Source organism: Nycticebus coucang, chromosome 2 (assembly GCF_027406575.1).
Source record: "Nycticebus coucang isolate mNycCou1 chromosome 2, mNycCou1.pri, whole genome shotgun sequence".
NCBI classification, from domain to species: Eukaryota; Metazoa; Chordata; class Mammalia; order Primates; family Lorisidae; genus Nycticebus; species Nycticebus coucang.
Window position 1 is genome coordinate 28714089 of NC_069781.1, and position 22557 is coordinate 28736645.

Sequence of the window (22557 nt, forward strand, 5' to 3'; positions counted from 1 at the left end):
TGTTAGTGGATGTGTCTATAGTTAGTTAGTTTCAGCTGTATACAACAAGCAACCATTAATAACTTCAAGAATATAGACGCTTTTCTCCCTTGTGAAGAAATCTGGAAATAGGCAGTCCAGAACTGGTGTGGAGCTCCATGGTCACCAGGGACCCCGGATCCTGCTCTTAGGCTTCTTTCTAATTCTTAGCATGTAACTTCATGGTCCGGAATGACTGCTTAAGCTCCAAATATTACCATCACATTCCAGACAGTGGGAAAGAGGAAACAGGAAGGTCACTGACTACTTGATAAGGGGAGTACTCAGAAGTTTCATATAAGAATTTTTTCATTTATGGCTTTCATATGAAAACTATAACTCAGTTATAACCTAAGAATAGGGGGAAGGGGGAGAGGGAGGAGAGGGGGGGGGAAGATGGGTCGAGGGAGGGTGATTGGTGGGGTTACACCTGCTGTGCATCTTACAAGGGTACATATGAAACTTAGTACATGTAGAATATAAATGTCTTAACGTAATAACTAAGAAAATGCCAGGAAGGCTATGTTGACCAGTGTGATGAAAATGTGTCAAACTGTTTATAAAACCAGTGTATGGTGCCCCATGATCGCATTAATGTTCATAGCTATGATTTAATAATAAAAAAATTATAATTAGTGTATTAAAGTAAGTGGAAAGAATAGATTTGAGGAAGTATGTTCCTTCGATAGAGGCTTAACTATTGAAACAGACTCCAATGTGTAGTGGCTTAAACAAGATAGTTTATTTTTCTCTCAGATAAAAATCTGGCTGGTCTGGGGCTGGTGGGGCAACTCTGTGCCAAAAGATCATTCAGGGACTCAGGTTCCTTCCATCTTGCTGCTCCGCTATCCCCAAGAATATGCAGTAGAAGCCAGGTTGTTTGCATGTTCTTGTTTGAGGTTGAGGAAAGAAAAAAGAGAAGTTCAGGGCAAGCAGTTACCTTTTAGGCTGTTTTCACAAATCTCTACTGCTCATATTCATTTGACAAAAACATAATTACATGACCTAGCTGCAAGGGAGGCTGGGAAATACAGTCTTCTAGTTGGGCAGCCATATGGGCAGGGAGAAAGAGAAATTGGGGAGGTAGGAAGACAAAAAGCAGAAGCAGAATCTATCACTCTAGAAAAGAATATTCCAAAGCCCATCTGTTTCTGAAATCATCTAATGCATATTCATTCTGTACCCAGGCTAGTACTGCCAGGTGACGTAAATGTGGCACATGAGAGTTTATATTCTGATTGGACACATATATCTGACAAATGAAGGACAAAGTCGTATTCTTTATGTCAATTTGTACATTCAGAGAGAATGGACTTTTCTTAAATAGTCCAGTTTTATGAACCTAGATATCAGGTGGGCTGCAGCCATCAAGGACAGCTTCATAGAGTCCAGCTAGTAAGTACGAAAGACTCTAGTGAGACAGAAGAGGGGGGCATTTAGGTGAGATGACTATTCGGGGGGCAGCAGGGCTTATGATGTGTACAAATCCCTGGTGTGTCATCTTGTCCCCCCAACCCTATTCTGCGCTTAAAACCAACAAAGCCCACCCCTAAGCCTGTTGGTGTTGCACTAAAAAATCTGTGATGCTCCCTGGATGAAACTTAACTCCTTTATTGGAAACTTTTTCTCTGGCCCCCCTTCCTTTTATAACCATCTCTCACCCCTCCCCTTCCCTCACCCTGGGAGTTTCACTCTTCATTCTTTTCCTGTCCTCTTCTGACAGTTTCACTTCTCAAATATAGATTGTACTACCATCTGCTAGGTGCTAGTGGGGATGTTTGTGGGGTGGGCCTGTCAGAGGCAGCACCTCTGCTAGGGTACCTTGGACCTGGGCGTTAGACCGCTGAGTCCTTAATAGAGACTTTTCCAAGATGCTCAGAGAGAGTCAATGATTCAGCCTTAAAGGGGGACTGAGGAGGGGCTGCTAGAGAGAGAGAAGCAGAAACAGGAAGGAGGGGTGTCCCATATCAAGGTGACACCTGATAGCATGAAGACGAAGACTCAGTGGATTCAGGAGACGCAAGGTAATGGGTGAGCTTTCCTCGGAAGGATTCAGTGGAGAAGGGCATTTGACCTTGGAGGAAGTGGCAGACAAGAGGTGGAAATATTGCCTTTATTAAACTATTCTATCAAGACAATTGGGTTTGACCTTTTCTAGTTATTGGGCTACTTGTTTCCCTTTATGAAAGATGCTCACTTCTCATGTTCCGAGTTGCCAAGAAACTGAGGTTTTTGATGATGGAGGTAGGATTGGGGATTTCACTGAACCGTGGAAGAGCCCACTGACCATTATCTACCTTGTAAAAGGACTAGTTCCCCAGTGTCCAGATTGCCTGCAGCCCTCACATCCAGAGCCTGGACACTGGCCAATTTGGTTTCTCAAAAACAAACAAATTCCCTAATGTGTTTTTTTTTCTTTTATTTAAATTCTGTTTTGTCCTTGCTAGTTTTCAGAATTCTTTTTATTTTATTTTATTTTTTTTTTGTAGAGACAGAGTCTCACTTTATGGCCCTCGGTAGAGTGCCGTGGCGTCACGCGGCTAACAGCAACCTCTAACTCTTGGGCTTACACGATTCTCTTGCCTCAGCCTCCCGAGTAGCTGGGACTACAGGCGCCCACCACAACGCCCGGCTATTTTTTTGTTGCAGTTTGGCCGGGGCTGGGTTTGAACCCACCACCCTCGGCATATGGGGCCGGCGCCCTACTCACTGAGCCACAGGCGCCGCCCTAGTTTTCAGAATTCTTGGAGTTCCCACTGTTCCAGCTTATATCATGCACCCTACGGTCTCTGTTCACATGCCACCTCTTTCAGGAAGCCTTCTCTTATTTTCTCCTATTCTTGTCCCCTGCCACTAGGCAAGGATACTGTCCCACAGCATGGTTTGTAATCCTGCCATGACCCTCTGCTCTCGGTGCCCGAATCCTACCCCTCAGACCTCTTTCCCTGAGGTTCTCAACACAGAATCAGGGGTCCTCAAACTTTTTAAACAGAGGGCCAGTTCCACTGTCCCTCAGACCGTTGGAGGGCCAGACTGTAGTTTAAAAAAAAAAAAAACTATAACAAATTTCTATGCACACTGCACATATCTTATTTTGAAGTAAAAAAACAAAACGGGAACAAATACAATCACACTGCCTCATATGGCCTGTGGGCCGCAGTTTGAGGACCCCTGATAGAACAGTGGCATACAGATTACCATTTGATTGTGGGAAAATACCCTACTTGGAGGGTTCTCTGAAAAAAGTATGACTGAGTTGAGCATTGGCTTAGAGTTAAGTCCCAAGTGAAGCCTCCTGCTTCCTTCTCCCTGCTGCTAAGATGGCCACGTTTGAGGAATAGACCTTGAGTTCTAACCCAGCCAGCTACATGGATGATGCTAACATGCTACCTAGCCTGCCCTTAGAACCTAGAGACTAGAAATAAAAAACAGAACACTATTTGCAGTTGCTTTTTTTTTTTTTTTTTTGTAGAGACAGAGCCTCACTTTATGGCCCTTGGTAGAGTGCCGTGGCCTCACATAGCTCACAGCAACCTCCAACTCCTGGGCTTAAGCGATTCTCTTGCCTCAGCCTCCCAAGTAGCTGGGACTACAGGCGCCCGCCACAATGCCGGGCTATTTTTTGGTTGCAGTTTGGCCGGGGCCGGGTCTGAACCCACCACCCTCAGTATATGGGGCCGGCACCCTACCCACTGAGCCACAGGTGCCGCCCTGCAGTTGTGTATTTTAAAGGCATGATGATATGACCACTTGTAAAACATTGCTCGATCCATGATTGACCATAGACTTCTGATCACAATTTTTCCTTTCTTGGGAAAGGGCTAGTAAGGAAGTGGAGAGGAGGACAGATCCTGGGGCAAAGGGAAGAAGTTTACTGGGCTCCCTATATCCTGTCCATGCGTAGTGTGTATGGTATGTGGAGGCCTAACTCCTCACCCTGTAATCAGAAAGTTCTTTAAAGGTAACAGTGTACATCAGATTTATCTTTGTATCCTCCATGAATCTAGCTTGCTAATACACTAAGTAGAGCCAACTTTAAATAGGTGCTTACTGTCTGCCGTATAAGGACCCTTATCCATATAAACTTTAATTCTTACGGCAATACTGCAAGTCTATTATTACCTTCACTTTAGAGTTAAACTGACCCACAGACAATTTAAATATCTTAGCTAAAGTCATTCAGAAAGTAGCAGAGAATGGGGGTGGGGGTGGGGTTATTGATTGACTTCAAGAAGGTGTCTTGCCTGCTAGTGTGGACCTGCAGGAGGCAATGGATTTATAGGCAGAATTGAGTGTTTTTACACATGAACTTGAGGGCTTTGGAAGTGATATGGGTAGGACTGTAGGTTGGTAAGCTTTGGGGTGCCACCATGAACGCTACGTTCACTTGGGTGTGGAATTTTACAAAGTCTCTCGGCATTTTTACTTCATTATCTGACTCTGAAGAGAGTAGAAACAACCCTTGGGGCAGTCCAGGAAGAGGCCGATGCGGTGCTTCTCAGAGATAAAACTGAAGGATGTGGCCAAACATTTTCTGGTTAAGACTTCAAGGAATCAAGTGCTAAATTAATACCTGAACACCGTGATCCAAGCAGTTAATTAGAAGCCATAAATAGCAAGCCAGAAGCCATTAACCATCCGGTAGAGTATGGCAAAATAGGCTCAAGGGATTGCAAAAAAGGAACAGACAGTGTCCATGCATTAGACAAGAATGGAAACCACAAAACCATATTGAGACTCTGAAATATCAATCAGGAATGTTATAGGAATATCTGAAGGGAGGAAATGATGACAGAAAAAATGAAGAAGAAAACAATGGCTGTTAATTGTTCTGCAATACAGAACAGTTATTGGAAGGTTTATAGAGCCCATGAGAGAGGAAAGAAAGAGAAGGAAGGATGAAGTGAGTGTATGATGCCCCGTAATCGTATCATTGTATACAGTTATGATTTAATTAAAAAAAAAAAAAAGGGAAGGAGAAAAAATTTATACAGCTTTCTTTGTAAAGTCCCAAATCTATGTTATTTAGTCTTATCCAGGTTTTTATTTTCAAGGGGGGAGAAAACACATCAAAATGGAAAATGGAGTGAAAGGAACAAGCCAAAAAAAAAAAAAAAATCAAAAAAATGGGTGAATAGATTAAATGAAGCTGAGAGGGAAGAGCTGGCTTATTCTGGGTGGTTCAAGCCACGTATCTCAAGACTCAAGGAGACAGGTGTCGAGGAGGTAGAGTGTGGCAAGTGGGGTCAGGGGCAGAGGAGTGACAGGGTCCGACTTTTGCTTTATAAAGATGGCGCGTGGCGGACGGAGTGGGAGAGAAGTCAGAAACTGGACAAGAGGCAGAACCACAACTAAAAGGCAGGCTCCATTTCTGAGGGAGGAACAGCAGGAAGAGATGACTGGGTGAAGGGGCCAGGTAGGGGACGGGGGACGGGGGACGGCCGGGACTGAGCTTTCCAGATTGGGAGGCTGTGGGTGGGCAGTGGGATTATAGTTGGCTGTTGGATTTAAACAGCCAACAGGAAAGGCTGGAAATTATAAAGTGAGAGAAAGAACAGAACAAACTAAAAGTAGAGGGAAATAATAAGGCTGTAGCAGAATTAAGAAATAAATATTCAGTAAAGAAGATCCACAAGGCCAAAAGTGATTCTTTGGAAATATTAATAGGTTTATTTAGTCATGGTTCTGTAGAGAGACAAAACAAAGAGGATATGTGTTTATACAAAGAGACTTCTTTTGTAAGGAATTGGCTCGTATTATGGAGGCTGGCAAGTCTGCAGTCTGCAGGGTGGGTTGGCAGACTGGAGACTCCAGGGAGGAGCTGACGTTACAGCTCAGGTCCAAAGACCAGCTGCTGCTGCACTGCTGGGAGGAGGTCACTCTTTGTTCTTTCCAGGCCTTTGATTGGATGAGGCCCACTCCCATTATGGAGGGCAATCTGCTTTACTCAGAGTCCATCAATTTTAATGTAAATCCCCTCCTAAAACACCCTTACAGAAACATCTGAACCCATAGACACCACAGATATTAAAAAGCTAATTAAGTTGTAATTGTTACAACTTAATAAAAAGGCAGATAACCCAATTAAAAAATAGGGACAGCCTTTAGAAAGACATATTTCCAAATATGGCACAAGCACGTGAAAAGATGCTCAACATCACTGAGCATTAAGTAAATGCAAAAATCATGAGATACCACTTCACAGCCACTGCAATGGCTATAATTTTTTTTAGACCTTTTTTTTTTTAACAATGGCTATAATTTTTAAAAAAGGACAATAACAATTGGTGAGGATGTGGTGAAATTGGAACCCTAATACCTTGTTAATACAGGGTGAAATGGTACAACTACTTTGGCAGTTTGGGAGTTCCTCAAAAGTTAAGCACTTTTGAGTTAAGCACAAAAGGATGCAGCCGTTCTCTAAAAGAATTGAAAACATGTTTGTGCAAAAGCATGTACCTGGCAGCATTATTCATCATAGCCCCCAAGTGGAAACAACCCAAATGTCTGTCAGCAGATGAATGGATAAACACGTGTAGTCCACAGGATGGAATATTATTTAGCCATAAAATGGAATGAAGTTCTAATACACATGCACACTACAATATTAATGAAGCTTTAAAATATTACACTAACTGATAAGAGCCAGTATGATTCCTTTGCTGAAAAATGTACAAACCAGGTAAATGCATGGAGACAGAAAGTAGATCAGTAGTCGCCAAGGGCTCTGGGGAGGAGAAGGGGGAGTGATTGCTAATAGGTACACAGTTTCTTCTTGGAATTGTTCACATTAGATAGTGATGATGGTTGCATAACCTTGTGAAGATACTAAAAATGACAGATTTGTACAGTTAAAAATGGAGAATTTTGTGGTGTGCAAACTATAGCTCACTAAAAATGGAAGGAGATCAAACAAGCTACCCTGTTTTCCTGAAAATAAGACATCCTCCGAAAATAAGACCTACTTACAGAAAAGCTAAGACGTCCCCTGAAAATAAGACCTAGCGCATCTTTGGGAGCACACCTTAAAATAAGACAACTGTCTTATTTTCGGGGAAACAGGGTAATAACACAAGGAACAGGCCCTTCATTCTGTAGACCAGTGCTAAGATTCCACACTGTCCCCATCATGGCCCAGATTTGATTTCTGCTCAGGGAGCCGATGCCTTGGAAATGGTTTCTGGAAGATTCCTGGATCAATTCCCATAAAAAGGCTGCAGTCAGAGAACAAAAGGGTATCCAGAAGTTAGAAACACAAATGGAAAAACAAATTCAGTGTAACTGCTGAAAGACCCATCAAATGACCTGGAAGATACAATTCAGGAAATCACTAACAAAGACAAAGGGACAATGATCACATCCACACTCGCCGCCACCAGCAACTCAGAGAAAACCCAGAGCTGTCACTTGAGTGGCACAGGCACCTCTGTTGAGTGGTCCTACAATGACCAGAACCTGAGACTCTAAAAAAAATGGAGAGTCCTGGGATGTCTTCCAGGACTTATCAATAGCAGTGCCGGGAGAGAAGATGCAGGGTCCTGACAATGTGTGGTCTCCCACCATGTCAGTGTCTACAGAGATGACCTCAGCACCCAAGCTGTATGACCACTGCCCTCTGCTACTTCTCTTGTGTATTTCACTGGCACTAAAGTGATTAAAGTTAATCAATTAACTAGTTAATCAGGTCTCAAGGCTAAAGAGGCCTGGATTCTACTGTCTCCATGTACTGACTTTCATTTTCCATTGCTTGTAGGTTTCAAGGTGACCAATCCAAGTTCAGGGCTGTCCTGGGGTCCTCTAGTTGAAAGCACTGGTGACCTTTCTATCAGAAAGTTTCTTTGTTGCTCAGTCACCTCTGTTAGTCTTTTGTATAATCCGTCTTTGCTCCTCTTGTTTCTGTTCATTTATTGACATTTTGTTATTTTTGTGTGCTTTTGGAAGAGAACTGGGTTTCAGGGAGTAGTATGCAAAACATCCATTTCTCTTTTTGCAGCAGCTTTATTGGGATATAACCCACACACCATACAATTCACTCCTTCCCATTTAAAGTGTACAATGCAGTGGCTTTCAGTATATTCACAGGGTTGTGTAACCATTATCACAATCAATTTTGGAATGTTTTCATCACCTCCAAAGAAATCCTCTACCCTTGAGCCATGACAGTCTTTTCATCTTCCTCTCCTCAACCCCAGCTCTAGGCAAACACTGATTGTTCTATCTCAGTATTTGTCTGTTCTGGACATTTCATGTAAATGAGATTATATAATAGGTGGTCATTTGTTACTCTCTTCTAAGCCCAGAGTGGCCTTCTAGGTTCTTAAGTGTAGCCTTTTGATTGAATCCAAACTTTACAGAACAAAAGCTTTTACTTTTATTAATACATTTTTGTTTATCTTTTATCTTTTTATTTTTGAAGTGAACATTTAAAATACCAAAGAATAAAATATGTTTCAACAAAATCACCCTCCCAGATTGACCAGTACAATTAAAATGTTAGTGAGCATAAGGGATGAGTTGACAGCTGTTACACTTAGGATTTAGTTCTAACTCCCCACATCTGACTGGTGCTAGTACCGCAGGAGGCTGGTTACTGAGAGTTTATGATGGTCGAATACACCTGTCATCCACTCTTGACAACGGTGCACTATGTTTCTGTATGAAGTGGAATTTGGGAATAGTTGCACAGCTCAACAGCATTTTTTAATTTTGTCTGCTTAACAGCCTAACATGTCAAAGAAGACGAAGAGAACTCAGAACAAAATTTTTAATGAGGCTTGGGAATTGCAATATTATCTTGTTTCTGCTAAAGATATGATGATTTTCTTGCTTTGTGATAGTGAGATGTCAACATTAGGGAAAGCCAATGCTCATCAGCATTATTACACTCAGAAGGACCACACATTTTACATTAGAAGGAGAGGCGTGAAAGGTATTGGAGAAGTTAAAAGATGAAAAGCAAAACCAAGGACAATTCTTTATGCAGCAATAAGACCTAGAAATAATGCTACCCAATGTTCTCATTTTCTTTTCAATTTATAAAGTAGCTTATATACTAAGGGAAAAAAGAAAGCCATTCAGTGATGTGGACATTGTGAAAGCATGTGTTGTTGAAATTGTAGGATGCTTAGACTCCAACAATGTTTCAAAGTACAACTTCTTTCATGAAGAACCATAACTGATCAGCAGCATGAACAAATTCATGAAATACTTCGAATGGAAAATATGTATTTTCAATCACTTTGGATGAATCAACTACTGCCTCAGTGCAGGTTTTATACTTCATTCGGGTCATAACAGAAGATTCTCTTTGCTATGAAGAGTTACTTGCTTTGGGAATACTTGCAAACAACATGGGGAACAGATATCTTCATTAACTTTCAAGATGAATGTCGTGAAATTAATCAAAATCGGGTAAATTTAGTGAGTGTATTTATGCCTGTGAAGCAGATTAAAAAAGTGGCTCAGTGAGTAGGGCGCCGGCCCCATATGCCAAGGGTGGCGGGTTCAAACCCAGCCCCGGCCAAACTGCAACAAAAAAATAGCCGGGCGTTGTGGCCGGCGCCTGTAGTCCCAGCTGCTCGGGAGGCTGAGGCAAGAGAATCGCGTAAGCCCAAGAGTTAGAGGTTGCTGTGAGCCATGTGACGCCAGGGCACTCTACCCGAGGGCGGTACAGTGAGACTCTGTCTCTACAAAAAAAAAAAAAAAGTATTAACAGATCCAGCTCGTTTCTTTTCATTGTATCTTGTATCAGCAAAATCTCTGTGCTAAAGCTACTACTTTAAGCGACACTTTGCAACAAGTTGTAAGTATTGTTAACTATATGTATGCAAATGCAACGTGGCATCATCAGTTTCATAACATGCTGAAGTTGAATGATGAAAATAATTCAGTGTAGATTTGGCAACTGCGGGGAAAGGTGTTAGCCAAAATTTTATCTCTATGAGAACAGATAGTTCAATTTTATGAAGTACAGAATCAGCAATGTAAATTATTGAAAGATGATTTCTGTAGGAATGCAGCATTTCTGTGTGATATTATGTCAAATCGAAACAACTTGAATATTTCTTTCCAAGGTAAAACTAAGTCTATATGTGACATGTGGCAACAAAATCCAAGCATTTCAAAAAACTATCTTTTTTCAAAACACTACTTCAAAAGGAAATAGCACTACTTCAAAAGGAAATTTTGGGTGAACATTTTCCCAAGTTAGCAAAGTTCATTGATGAGTAGGATGATATATGATGAGCGTTTGAAGAATACACAGCTGTCACAGACCTATTAATTAGAAAATCCAAAGACAGGTTCCCTGACTTTGAGAATCATGACATCATACTCAACTTAGCATTTCAGCCTCACCTAGTTGACCTCACCAAGGCACCTAAAGAATGACAGCTAGAATTCATTGAGTTCTCGCTAGATAACATTTTAAAATCAATGTTTGATCCTAAAGCAGATTAAATTAAAATAGGGGAAAATGCAGTATAGAACACCCATGTCTTCAGCGACATGCAGGAAAAATGCTTTCTTTTCAACCACTTATTGCTGTGAATCTACATTCTCCTACCTAACCCAGATCAATATGCCCTTAAGGTCACAAATGACTGACACCCATCCTAGAGGACCTCCATACTGCAACCAAATATTCCAATACTTTCCAACAAAAAGCAGGCACGACAAAGTCATTGAAAGCCTGGTTAACTTTAAAAACAACAGCTTTCATTTTTCTAAATTATTGAGTATATAGTAGTTAGATTTTTACAAAATAATGGATATTTTAAAGTATATCTAATTGAAGTTTCTTGAATGTGGTCCTATTTGATTACAGATCAATGAAATCAGCCTTCCAACATGAACAGTGTCTCCACCCCTGTTCTAAGCAATGATTTTGAGGTTTATCCATGTTGTAGCAGACATCAGTACTTAGTTTTCTCAATGATTGAATAATATTCAGTCTTCATATGTAGATCAACTTCCTAAGGAAAATAAACAAAATGAGGTTTACTGCACAGTATCGTTTATGCAGATGACACATTTTTCAAAAGCACACCTACATAAGAAAAACACATGGGTTGGGAATTTCCAGACCAGTCATGGATTGGCTGGCACAGTGTAGCTACAGACAGTGTGACAAGATGATACTATAGGCAGAATGAGAAATTGTACCTAGAACTTGAACTTTTGATCCAGGTTCTGCTGAAGGCAGTTTTGGTAATTATAAGGAATCATGGTAGACTTTCTGATGGTGGTGTTGGGAATGGAAAAGACCTTTTGCAGACTGGCAGGACTTTGCCTTGGCTGGGCAGAATTCCATGCTCCATGGAACTGAATGAGTTGGGAACCTTCCCCTCCACCCCATGTTATCTGGTATCCATTATTGCTAATGTGTCTTTTCACTTTCTCACAGTAAAATATTTTCTGCAATGTGTGCGTCAGAGTATTTATTTTTGTTAAAACTTCCATCCTTGCCAGAAGAATATACACAAAATAGACTAGATCTAGTATCTAAGGTGGGGAGGAAAATGAAGTTAGGGATAGATTCAGGGAAAATCTAAGATTGGGTTTTGTGCAGACTGATAATGAGTATTCCATAAACCAAAAAAATCAATTTAATTATGTGCACCTAAGTTACTTAAAATTCTACGATCAAAATAATTTTCTAATAGAATAGTGCATGTAAAACATAGATCCTATTGAATATCATTATTCTCTCACCTTCAAAATGATCACGGCTAATAAGCTACAGTTTTGGCAGATACATTGTATCAATGTTCAAGGATTGATCCATTTGCTCCGTATCAATCAAGGTCCAGTCAGAAAGAGAAATCATACTAGCTTTTTAAACAGATGACCATCCACGGAGCTATCTAAGGAGGTGCTGGGGGACCAGAGAAGCAAAAAGGGAGTGCCAAGAAACAGCTACACCCCTGGGGCTGGAGTGGCAAAGAATAAGGGCTTCAGGTTGTCAGAAAGGCTCAGGTGAGGGGCCTCCCAGAGCTGGGACCCATCCTTGAGAAAGGGGTTCTGTGTAGCTGCTGCTGGTACCTTTGAGCAGCATGATGAGGCTGGTTATGGGAGCCCGGCAAAAGCTGGAAATTCAAACCAACTTTGCAACTGTAAGGATGAAATGGAGTTGCTGAGGGCCAGCAGAGTACTTAGCCTGTAGAAGTTTGGGTTATAGCTGAGAGACAAGATATTGGCACATGGCCCAAACTTATTTTATACCAAATGGTAAGAGATCATTTAATTTTAGGGAAAAAAAATGTCATTTTTCCCTGCTTATATTCTTGTATCAACCCCCTGACTGCTGTCCTGTGATTCAGTTCTGGCACCAAGAATGCAGAGTTAGTGCAGACCCCACAAGTTAGAGAGCATGGTTCACAACACTGACCACACTTCAGACCAACAGGCTGTAAATGCCAGGCCTTCCTACAACCCCCTTCAGGTTTTATAATTTGCTGGAATGTCTCACAGAACTCAGGAAAGTGCTATCCTTACTATTATAGTTTTATGTAAAGTTTACAAATCAGGAATATCTAATGAAAAGACACATGAGGTGAGGGGTGGGAGCCCCCCCAAATGCAGAGTTTCCATGGTCTCTCCTCCTGGACTCAAGACATCTCCCTCCAAACACGTCCTCTAGGAAGCTCCACTAGGTTTCAGTGTCCAGGGTTTTTGTTGAGGTTTCACTATGTAGGCATGATTGAATTCAATCTCCAGCCCCTTTTCTCTCTCTGGAGGAGGGGCTAGCACAAAGATGCAACCTTCTTTTTCTTCTTCTATTTTTCCAACCTTCTAATCATATGACCAGCCTCCCTTCTGAGTCATCTCTTATCAAAAACTCAGTGACCCAATAGGCTCATGAAGAACAAAGACACTCCCATTACCTGGGAAATTATGAGGACTTAAGTCTCTCTCAGGAACCAGGGACGAGGTAAAATTATTTTTCAACAGCTTGCAAAATAAGAGAAAACTATGTTATTAAATTCCTGCCCAGGTACATTTGATAGAACATAAGTTCTCAGTCCAAATTTTAGAAACATGTAAGATAGTAGAAAATAAGTGCTCGAAAAGCCCCATGAAGCCATTTCCCAACGTGAATAAACTAGTTCAGAACATGTGTGAGTATTGTTCCACAGTTTTCTTTTCATTCCTTTCTCTTTCTTTATTTTCCTCTCTCTCATTTTCTTTCTTTCTCTCTCTCTTTCTTTCCTTTTTTTTTTCCAGACAGAGTCCAGTTTTTCCTGTTTGTTGAAGAGACAGGGCCTCAATCCTGCTCAGGCTGGTATTGAACTCCTAGCCCCAATGGATCCTTCAGCTTTGGCCTCCCAGAGTTGTAGGATTACAAGCATAAGCTACCATACCTGGCCCCAAATTTATTTATTTTTCTTTTCTTTTTTTTTTTTATTTTTTTATTGTTGGGGATTCATCGAGGTTACAATAAGCTAGGTTACATTGATTGCAATTGTTAGGCAAAGTCCCTCTTGCAATCATGTCTTGCCCCCATAAAGTGTGACACACGCCAAGGCCCCACCAAATTTATTTTTATATAGAGTTTAGAAACCCATTCTTCTTTTTTTCTTTTTTCTTTTTTTTAGAGACAGAGTCTCACTTTGTCGCCCTCAGTAGAATGCCGTGGCATCACAGCTCATAGCAACCTCTAGCTTTTGGGCTTAGGCAATTCTCTTGCCTCAGCCTCCTGAGTTGGGCCGGACATGGTGGAAAATGCCTGAGGTCCCAGCTACTTTGGAGGCTGAGGCAGGAGATAGTTTGAGCCCACCAGTTCAAGATTGCAGTGAGTTATTACGACACCCCTGAATTCCAGCCTGGGCAACAGAGTGGAGACTCTGGGGAAAAAAAAAAAAAGGAAAGAAAGAGAAAGAAAGAAAATGAGACTGGGACTATAGGCACCCACCACAACGCCTGGCTATTTTTTTTTTGTTGCAGTTTGGCCGGGGCCAAGTTTGAACCTGTCACCCTCAGTATATGGGGCCGGCACCCTACTCACTGAGCCACAGGCGCCGCCTGAAAACCATTCTTCTTAAAGAAACAATCTCCCCCAATGGTTATTAGTTACCCCATACGGTTTACAAAATTTAATAGTGATAATCCAGTAGTAATAATAATAACTGGCACCTGGCAGCACCAGCTCAGTGGGTAGGGCACTAGCCACATACCCCGAGGCTGGCAGGTTCGAACCCGGCCCTGGGCCAGCTAAAACAACAATGACAACCACAACTAAAATATAGCTGGGCGTTGTGGTGGGTGCCTGTGGTCCCAGCTACTTGGGAGGCTGAGGCAAGAGAATTGCTTAAGCCCCAGAGTTTGAGGTTGCTGTGAGCTATGATGACATCCTGGCACCCTACGCAGGGTAACAAAGTGAGACTGTCTCAAAAAAAGCAACAAGAAAAAACTTCATTATTTATGAGAAAAGAAAAACCAATAAAATAGAATAATTTTTTTAAGTTTGTATTTATATATCTTGCCTAAAGTCGGTGGGTGATTTTATTAATTCATTTGACAATCCCTTGGTTAGTGTCCAGTGCCGTGCTCTATGCTGGACAGGGAATATAAGATGAATCACACGTGGTTTCTGTATAGACCGAGTATATAGCCTAGGAGAAAAAGATTCTTGTTACAAACTGGAGGCATAATGAGGTCTTACTCTTCAACATACGGTTTAACGCATTATGGTAAGAAGTAATCTTATGGAAAGATAGATGGTGGCTAGAAACTGTTTATAAGAATTTGGTGACAAAAAAAAGAATTTGGTGACATATGAAAAATGTCACGTACAGCTTAATGCAAAAGGAAAGTTAAAAATGGAATGGAAAAAATCCTATTATACATGTAAATGAGAAAACCCTACTATCAAGCACATAAGTGCATCCTTTGTGTTGTTAATGTTTTTTTCTTAGCGCATTTGTATTGTATTCAAACTGTGGTTTTCAAACTCCCAGGAGACAGTGTAAGCCAGTGGTTGTATGACTCATGCCCCCTCTCTGGGCCTTGGATTCATTGCCTATAAAATGAGAAGAGTGTACCTGTTCTCAGCTCGCATGGAGGGTTGGGTCCAAAGGCATGTGCCCTATACCCTCCCCCAGGAAGGGGATGACTAGGCTGAAACAAAGTCCTTTTCTGAGTCATTTCTAGATATGTATGATAGAAAACAGTCAACACATAGGAAAAAAAATTCTCGCTGGTCAGGTTGTTCCTGGACTTTCTAACAATTCTTCATTCTCACTGCCCAGGTTACCCTTTCCCAACTGCTCCTCCCGTGGATCCGTTTGCCAAAATCAAAGTGGATGACTGTGGAAAAACTAAAGGATGCTTTAGGTTGGTAGAACTGCAAGCTGGATAACTTTAAGGATGAGAAACAGATGTATTTCTCAGGGTAATATTTAAATTGCATGCAGTTGCTTCTAATCAGGGGCCCATACGCCTTCATGACTTCAGCAGGGTACGTACTGGGCCATTTTCTGGCCCATTCCCTTTAACTCCTTTCATCCTTTCCACCCTCGTTCCATGTTGCCTGTATCTTACATCTCCTCCTGGCCACCCAGGGTGTCCCTGCCAGCATAGTAGCATATTCTTACCTCTCTCCTCAATCAGATCTCCGCACCCTGTGTCCGGTTCCTTCAGATATCTTCTATCTGAGTGTAAATGCCCCACCCCTTGCTGCAATTTTCTGTCATCCTGAGAGTGGTGTAATACGGTGTTCCTCCAATGAGGGCTTGCCAGTCTGAAAGGATCCTCAAGACCTCTGTAAGAAAAGTTCTGTTTTAGTTCCAAACATGCTCTTTAAAAAGATAAGTGTGTGCATAATCTCACTACCCGGATAACCTTATACTGCTGATTGCATTAGCACCAAGTAGCCAAATAGAACAAATAAATAAATAATGCATTCATTCATGCTCAGTGAACACCAGATGAGGGTATTTACGGGTGTAGTGTATAAATGAGGGGTCTGTAGCAGTTCAAACAGAAATAAGTGGAGGAGAGTTAAGCCATCGTGTTCCAGTCAGAGATAAGACCATGCTCAACTCCAAAGACCCTGCACGGTACAGTCAAATGTAACCACATGCACAGAAGCAGAAATGTATTTCTGGTAAAAGCATATAATCTGGTACATGAATGCTGTGAATTTCACTGTTCCTGGTTTTTTTAGTTTATATTTAATTTATAAATTTGTGTTAGTTTGATTTGCAAGTAAGAAAGAATTAATATATATTTAATTAGCAAAAACAATTGAAATTTTGACTCAAAGAATCCTTTTCCTCTAAAGGGGATTTAGAAATAATTCCATAATAACTGATATTTTAAAAACTCTAAGGCAGGGAACACTGGCTGGGAGTTGGGAGGCCCAGACTCAAGTCTTGTTGCAGCCACCGACTTCCTATACAACCTCGGGGGAGCCCCTTCTTACCCTGAGGACCTCAGTTCATATGTGGATAAAGTGGGTCCAATCCCCTCCAAGCTTCCTTTTAACTAAAGAAAACTGTGTTTTTGAGGTCTTAGGGAGCAAAGATCTAATTTATTTAATAATATTGAGTATCATCCAGCCTGATTTATGGTGGATGCTCTCTTAATGTATTTTGAATAAGTAGTGATGTCTCTTTTGCTACCTCTTCTAGATATGGCAAACCAGGCTGTAATGCGGAGACCTGTGACTACTTTCTCAGCTATCGGATGATAGGGGCTGACGTGGAATTTGAGCTGAGCGCAGACACAGATGGCTGGGTAGCAGTTGGATTCTCTTCAGACAAGAAAATGGTAAGAGGCAAATCAAGGTAAAAACAAATTTTTTTTTTCTTTAGTTGGCTGTACTACTTTAGATTTTAGAGGCAAATAAATTGATCAAAGTAGCATAACTGTTGGGGGTCGGGGATCCCGGTTCCCTGAATCCTGTCGACCTGTTTCGATTACTTGGCTGAGCTGGAAAGTTCAACCGAGGCATGGCAGTCATTGAAAGCAAAAGTGGGGCGGTGCCTGTGGCTCAAGGAGTAGGGCGCCGGTCCCATATGCCAGAGGTGGCGGGTTCAAACCCAGCCCCGGCCAAAAATCACAAAAAAAAAAGAAAGCAAAAGTGAGTGGAAACTGAAAATAGAACCAGAGGGAGCGGCACAGGCACTGTGGATAGAAAGTAAAGGTAACTAACACAAATTTCAGGGAACAGAGAGATTGTATTTAGGAAGAACAAAGAGAAAGTTTAGAGCACTTCCAAAGAGAGCTGGAAGTGGGTCCCTCACTCGAGGGTGAAAAGGTGAGTGGAGACAAAGGCCTGCACAGCTATAAATACTCTATTTGAAATCCAGGCCTGCAGGGGCATAAATACTCTATTCCAGAGGTTCTCAACCTGTGGGTTGCAACCCCTTTGTAACAATGAAAATACCCGCTACTCTATTTGCAATCGGCTGCAAGTCTTTCACTGGCCTTTCTGTGCCTCCAGGTAGTAGTGCCCTTTTCTACTGGTCATTGGTTACCTGGGTTACTTTATATATTTATTCTTATGGGCTCTCCAGACTTCCTGGTTCCGCAGGCCAGGTTTTCTTCCCACTCCCCTTTCTTAGGGTCCCTTCTCCCTAACGATTGTATTAGTTATGACTTTGTGATAGCAAGTTAAAAAAAGATGAAGGTTCTCAAACCCTATCCTTTTAGGTTTTTGTTTCATTATGTAGATGTGATCAAGTGATTGATCCTTGGTCATGCACTCAACTGCAGCTCCTCCCTCCTCCACCAGCTGCCCCCACTGAGGTTGGGAGGAAGGGTTGAAAGTCTCAATCCCTAATTGTGCCTTGGTCTTTCTACAGACCAGCTCCATCCTGAAGCTAGCTAGGCCCCCACCCACCCTGGCCACCAGTCATCTCATTAGTGTACAAAAGATACTCCTGAGATTCCAGAGGTTTTAGGAGCTCTGTGCCAGGAACCAGGGGCAAACACTAGATGCTGATTTTTTATTATATCACAGCATCACAGCCACCTGAGCATAGGTCAAACCGCTACTAGTGTGCAGCTGCTAACATTCCATTACCCAGAGCACGTCTCAGAACCAAACACAGAAAGTAAGGGCCAGGAACGACACTCCCCCTTCCAAGAGGCCCTGCAAAGGTATGCATCTGTAAGACTACAGGGGAATGAAACTTCTGGGTCTTGGGCAAGAAAACCTTTGGGCCTTAGGAAGGCCTGGGGCTGGAAACAGACAGGGCCCGGCAGCTGTTGTCTGACCTCTGCTTTTCTTTCTGCCCTCCTGCTTTCCTCCTTCTTTCTTCTGGAGCCCTGTCACTCTCACCTCACTTCTGTTTCCCAAACTGCCAGGCTTCCTTAGGCCTCTGTACCACTGCACGTACCACCACTGCTGTCTGGAGGACCCTTTCCTTTCTCCTCACCTGGCCTATTCTGAGGTTTGTGCAGGTGAGAGAGGAGGGTGGCTCAGAGCAGGGTTACAGTTGTGACGATGGTGACAGGGTTCAGATTTTGAATAGGTTTTGAAAGTAGCACTGACAAGATTTGCAAGTGGATTAGATATGGATTGCAGGTGGGTGGTAGGAAAATACTGGGGGAGCAGTCTAAGCAGTGGCCGCTCTGATGATTTTGCTCTTGGAGTGATCATCAGGAGGATGAGTTTCCACCAGGTCCCAATCCAGGTGGTAATACAATGGGTATATGCGCTAAGATAGTGGGCTCAAGTGGTGAGACAGCACGGATACATTACTTATCTGCTGCTCTTGTTCAGTGGGAGAAGAAGCTGGGCGTGCTTTGACAGTGGCCACTTCCTGTCCTGGAATATATTTGCACTCATGATAGGCCTATTAAATTAGAGGGCTCAGAGGACTGAGGTGGAGTGAGGTGAGGAACATTCAAATTTTATGTTTGATAGTCTGCTCTTTAAAGGCCTTTAAGATATCTAGTCTGATATTATCTGTATACATAGAAGTCTCTTTTTTTTATTCTCTTATTATCGCAAGAAAAAGCACAGAGTCAATGTTTTTAAAAACCTAATGCATAGATTTTACATATTTTTTTTTTCTGGAAACTTTGGTGTTCAAATCATGACCCTTTAACCCAAAATACTTAAGCAGGTATCTCCTAAAATCAAAGATGTTCTCTCTTATTACGTATACCGTTCACTTGTTAAAAATTCAGACAGTTTAACATTGATATGAAGGTGTTATCAAATATACTGATTTCTTTCAAATGTTACCAGTTGTCCAACTTCTGTCCTTTAGAGAAATTTTTAGGTTATGGCCCAGGATTCTGTCTAGGAACATCTAGATTTACATTCAATGTTTTTCTTTAGTCTTCCTTCCTCCCTCCTTCCCTCCCTCCCTCTCTTCCTTCCTTCCTTCCGTCTCACTCTGTCACTCTGAGTAGAGTGCTATGGCATCATCATAGCTCACAGCAATCTCAAACTCCTGAACTGAAGAAATCCTCTAGCTTCACTGTTAGCTGGGGTCACAGGTGCCCTCCATGACACCTGGCTCATTTTACTTTTTTTATTTTTATTTATTTATTTATGTTTGAGCCAGAGTCTCACCTTGTCACTCTTGGTAGAGTGCTGTGGTGTTGTAGCTCACAGCAACCTCAAACTCCTGGGCTCAAGCAATGTGCTTGCCTCAGCCTCCCAAGTAGCTGGGACAACCGGCACCCTCCACCATGCCCAGCTATTTTTTGTTTTTAGAGATGGGGTCTCATTCTTGCTCAGGCTAGTCTCAAACTCCTGAGCGCAAGCAATCCACTCTCCTTGGCCTCCTGGAGTGCTAGGATTATAGGCGGGAGCCACAAAGTCCAGCCTCATTTTTTAATTCTTAGCGGAGATGGAGTCTCTCCCTTGCCTAGGAGTGTTAGTCTTCTTTATTCTAAAGTAGTTGCTTCTTTTCTTCTTTTTTCTTTTTTTTTGTCTTTCACATTGACTCCTTTGAAGATTATAGGCTGTTTGAATTTGCCTGATTGTCTTCTCACAATTAGATAATTAGGTTAGTTTGTGTTTTGGGCAGGAATACCAGATAGGTGGTGATTTATTCTTCTTCAAACATCAGGCTAGTTCTTGTGATGCTAACTTTGGTCTCTTGGTTAAGGCTTTTTAATGGCATTTAAAAGAATTTTTTAGTGGGATTTCCAATTACAGAGGTGATGAACTGTATATACCTGGTGACAAATTTGTAAAACATGAACCTTTGACTTTTTTCTTCTTAATTATCTTTCGTGTTAGGGTGGTGATGATGTCATGGCCTGTGTCCATGATGACAATGGCAGGGTCCGCATACAGCACTTCTACAACGTAGGCCAGTGGGCAAAGGAGATTCAGAGAAATCCTGCCAGAGATGAAGAAGGAGTGTTTGAGAATAATCGCGTCACCTGCAGATTTAAACGCCCTGTGAATGTGCCCAGAGATGAAACAATTGTTGATCTGCATTTGAGTTGGTATTATCTGTTTGCTTGGGGTCCAGCCATTCAGGGTAAGCTTTTTTAGCATCTGGATTAAACATCAGACACCACTGTGCTGTGTTCATTGTTAATTGAAGCTGTTCTATGTGCACAGGAGAGTAATACGCACTCTGGATAATAGTAAAGAAAAAAGCGATGTGACTCCTGCCTTCCAAAGGTTATAATGGACTTACTCTACAGATGGACGAACAAATGGACAAGGGGTATACATGGAAAGTGAGAGCAGGACAGGATAGTGTTACATGCTTAGTGAAACAGATCATGTCTGCTGTTTGTGGGATTTGGGCTCTCGTTAATTCTCATATCATCTCATTTATTCCTCACTGCATTCTCAAGAGGTCTAGGTATTATTACCCTTGTTTTAGAGACATTAAGATGTTTGCTGTTTGTGGGATTTGGGCTCTCGTTAATTCTCACACCATCTCATTTATTCCTCACTGCATTCTCAAGAGGTCTAGGTATTCTTACCCTTGTTTTAGAGACATTAAGAAACATGCTCAAGGCCATACAACTAATTAATGGAAGAAGTGAAATTTAATCCTTGAACTGTCTGACTCCAAAGTTAGGGAATACTCTCAACATCTATGCTGTAAATATTAAAAATACTGAATTGGAAAGCGTTGCTGAAGACTTCTCCAGGGGTTGACACCAAGCATTTTATTAGTGCTCGCTTTGTGACTATTCTGGCAATCACATATCCATCGTCCTATAGCTCAGCCCATTACTCCTTAAATTGTCCTATAAATAGTTCAGCCCATTACTTCTTAAATTTTCATGTGTGTAGGAATTACCTGCATATATTGTTAAAATGCAGTTGTCTGTAGGCGTAAGGTGGGGCCTGAGATTCTGCCCATCACAAGCTCCCTGGTGATGTTGGTTTCTTGATGACCTGGTTTTGGATGACAAGGCTCTTGAGCATTTCCCCAATGAAGACCCAAGAATATTGTGAGACCTTTTAAAGACTGCTAAAATCAAGTCACACTGTGTCTTGGGTATTCCTTCTGGTTGATCAGCCTAAAGGCCTGACCAAGAATGGAAGTGAGTGAGGTTTGCAGTCCTTGTACTGAGAATGCATTCTGGCTCTTGGGAATTGCATCTTTCTTTACTATCTGTTGCCTAACCTGATCTTCCCCCCCTCCCCCCGCAATTTATTTCCATTGACCAGTTTAGAGATTATATAATCTACTTTGTTTTGCCTGTTGCCATTTGGAAAACACTTGAATGCCTGCAAATTGGTGACACTTTTTTCATTTGCTGATTTCCCTGACTACCAACTATGCCTCTGCAGTTATATCTTCAAGTACTTTCAGTACCCTGGGAAATAAATTATATCTCAGCCTAGAGAAATTGACTCTTTTAAAGTGATGAGATTTGGAGTCTAAAAATTTAAGTTTGAGTATTGGTTCTGCCCCTTGGTAGCTATATAATATTTAACCCGTTGTCTTAATTCTGAACTTCATTTCCTTGTATCTAAAATGGAAATAATAATAATACCTACTCCTTAGGATTATTATAAGGGTTGAATGAGAGCAAGTGTTTGAAATTGCTTTACTAACTAATTGGCAAGTGTTACATTTTCAAAAGGACATCTTTCCTATGTGGCAGACTAGCCTAAAGTTCAATGCTCTCTCCACATCTGGCCTTGCTTTACCTGATGAGCTTTCTTAAGATTTCTGTTGTTATTCTCGTTCATAGCAAAACTGTCACATTCCTACCTCCCAGACAGGCTTGTGCCTTTCTTGCTTCTTGAACGCCCTTTTAATGCCTTTCTGTTGATCAAATCTGTTCTCTAAAGTCTCTTAAAGGGGAAAACTTTCAACAAAGGCTAGAAAGGGGTATGGGATTAGATTTCCTTCAAGGTAGGTGTGGACTGCAGGTGCATGATTAAGCCTAGCAGACCATGCTGGTGACCGAGGAGCTGAGGCTCAGTAGGAAGAGAGAAAAGTCTCTATGCCCACCCAAGGAGTTTGATTTGCACTAACAGGAGACAGCACGAATGATGGTACAAGCATTAGATGTGTCAAGTTCAGCAGGGCTTCTCGAGCAGAGAGTACATTAAAAACCCCTCACTCTGAGCGCTATTCTAAGGATATCTTT

General features: G+C 41.8%; 1 protein-coding gene across 2 annotated transcripts in view; it reads left to right on the forward strand.

The window, feature by feature from the left end:
• The window catches only part of FRRS1L (ferric chelate reductase 1 like), a 36027-nt gene that overhangs the window by 1068 nt on the left and 12402 nt on the right, over positions 1-22557 (forward strand). For both annotated transcript variants that reach the window (XM_053575063.1, XM_053575072.1), the window contains exons 2-4: positions 15267-15351; positions 16650-16788; positions 20225-20471. In XM_053575063.1, the coding sequence (XP_053431038.1) occupies positions 15267-15351; positions 16650-16788; positions 20225-20471 (471 nt within the window). The remainder of the gene's footprint in view (positions 1-15266; positions 15352-16649; positions 16789-20224; positions 20472-22557) is intronic.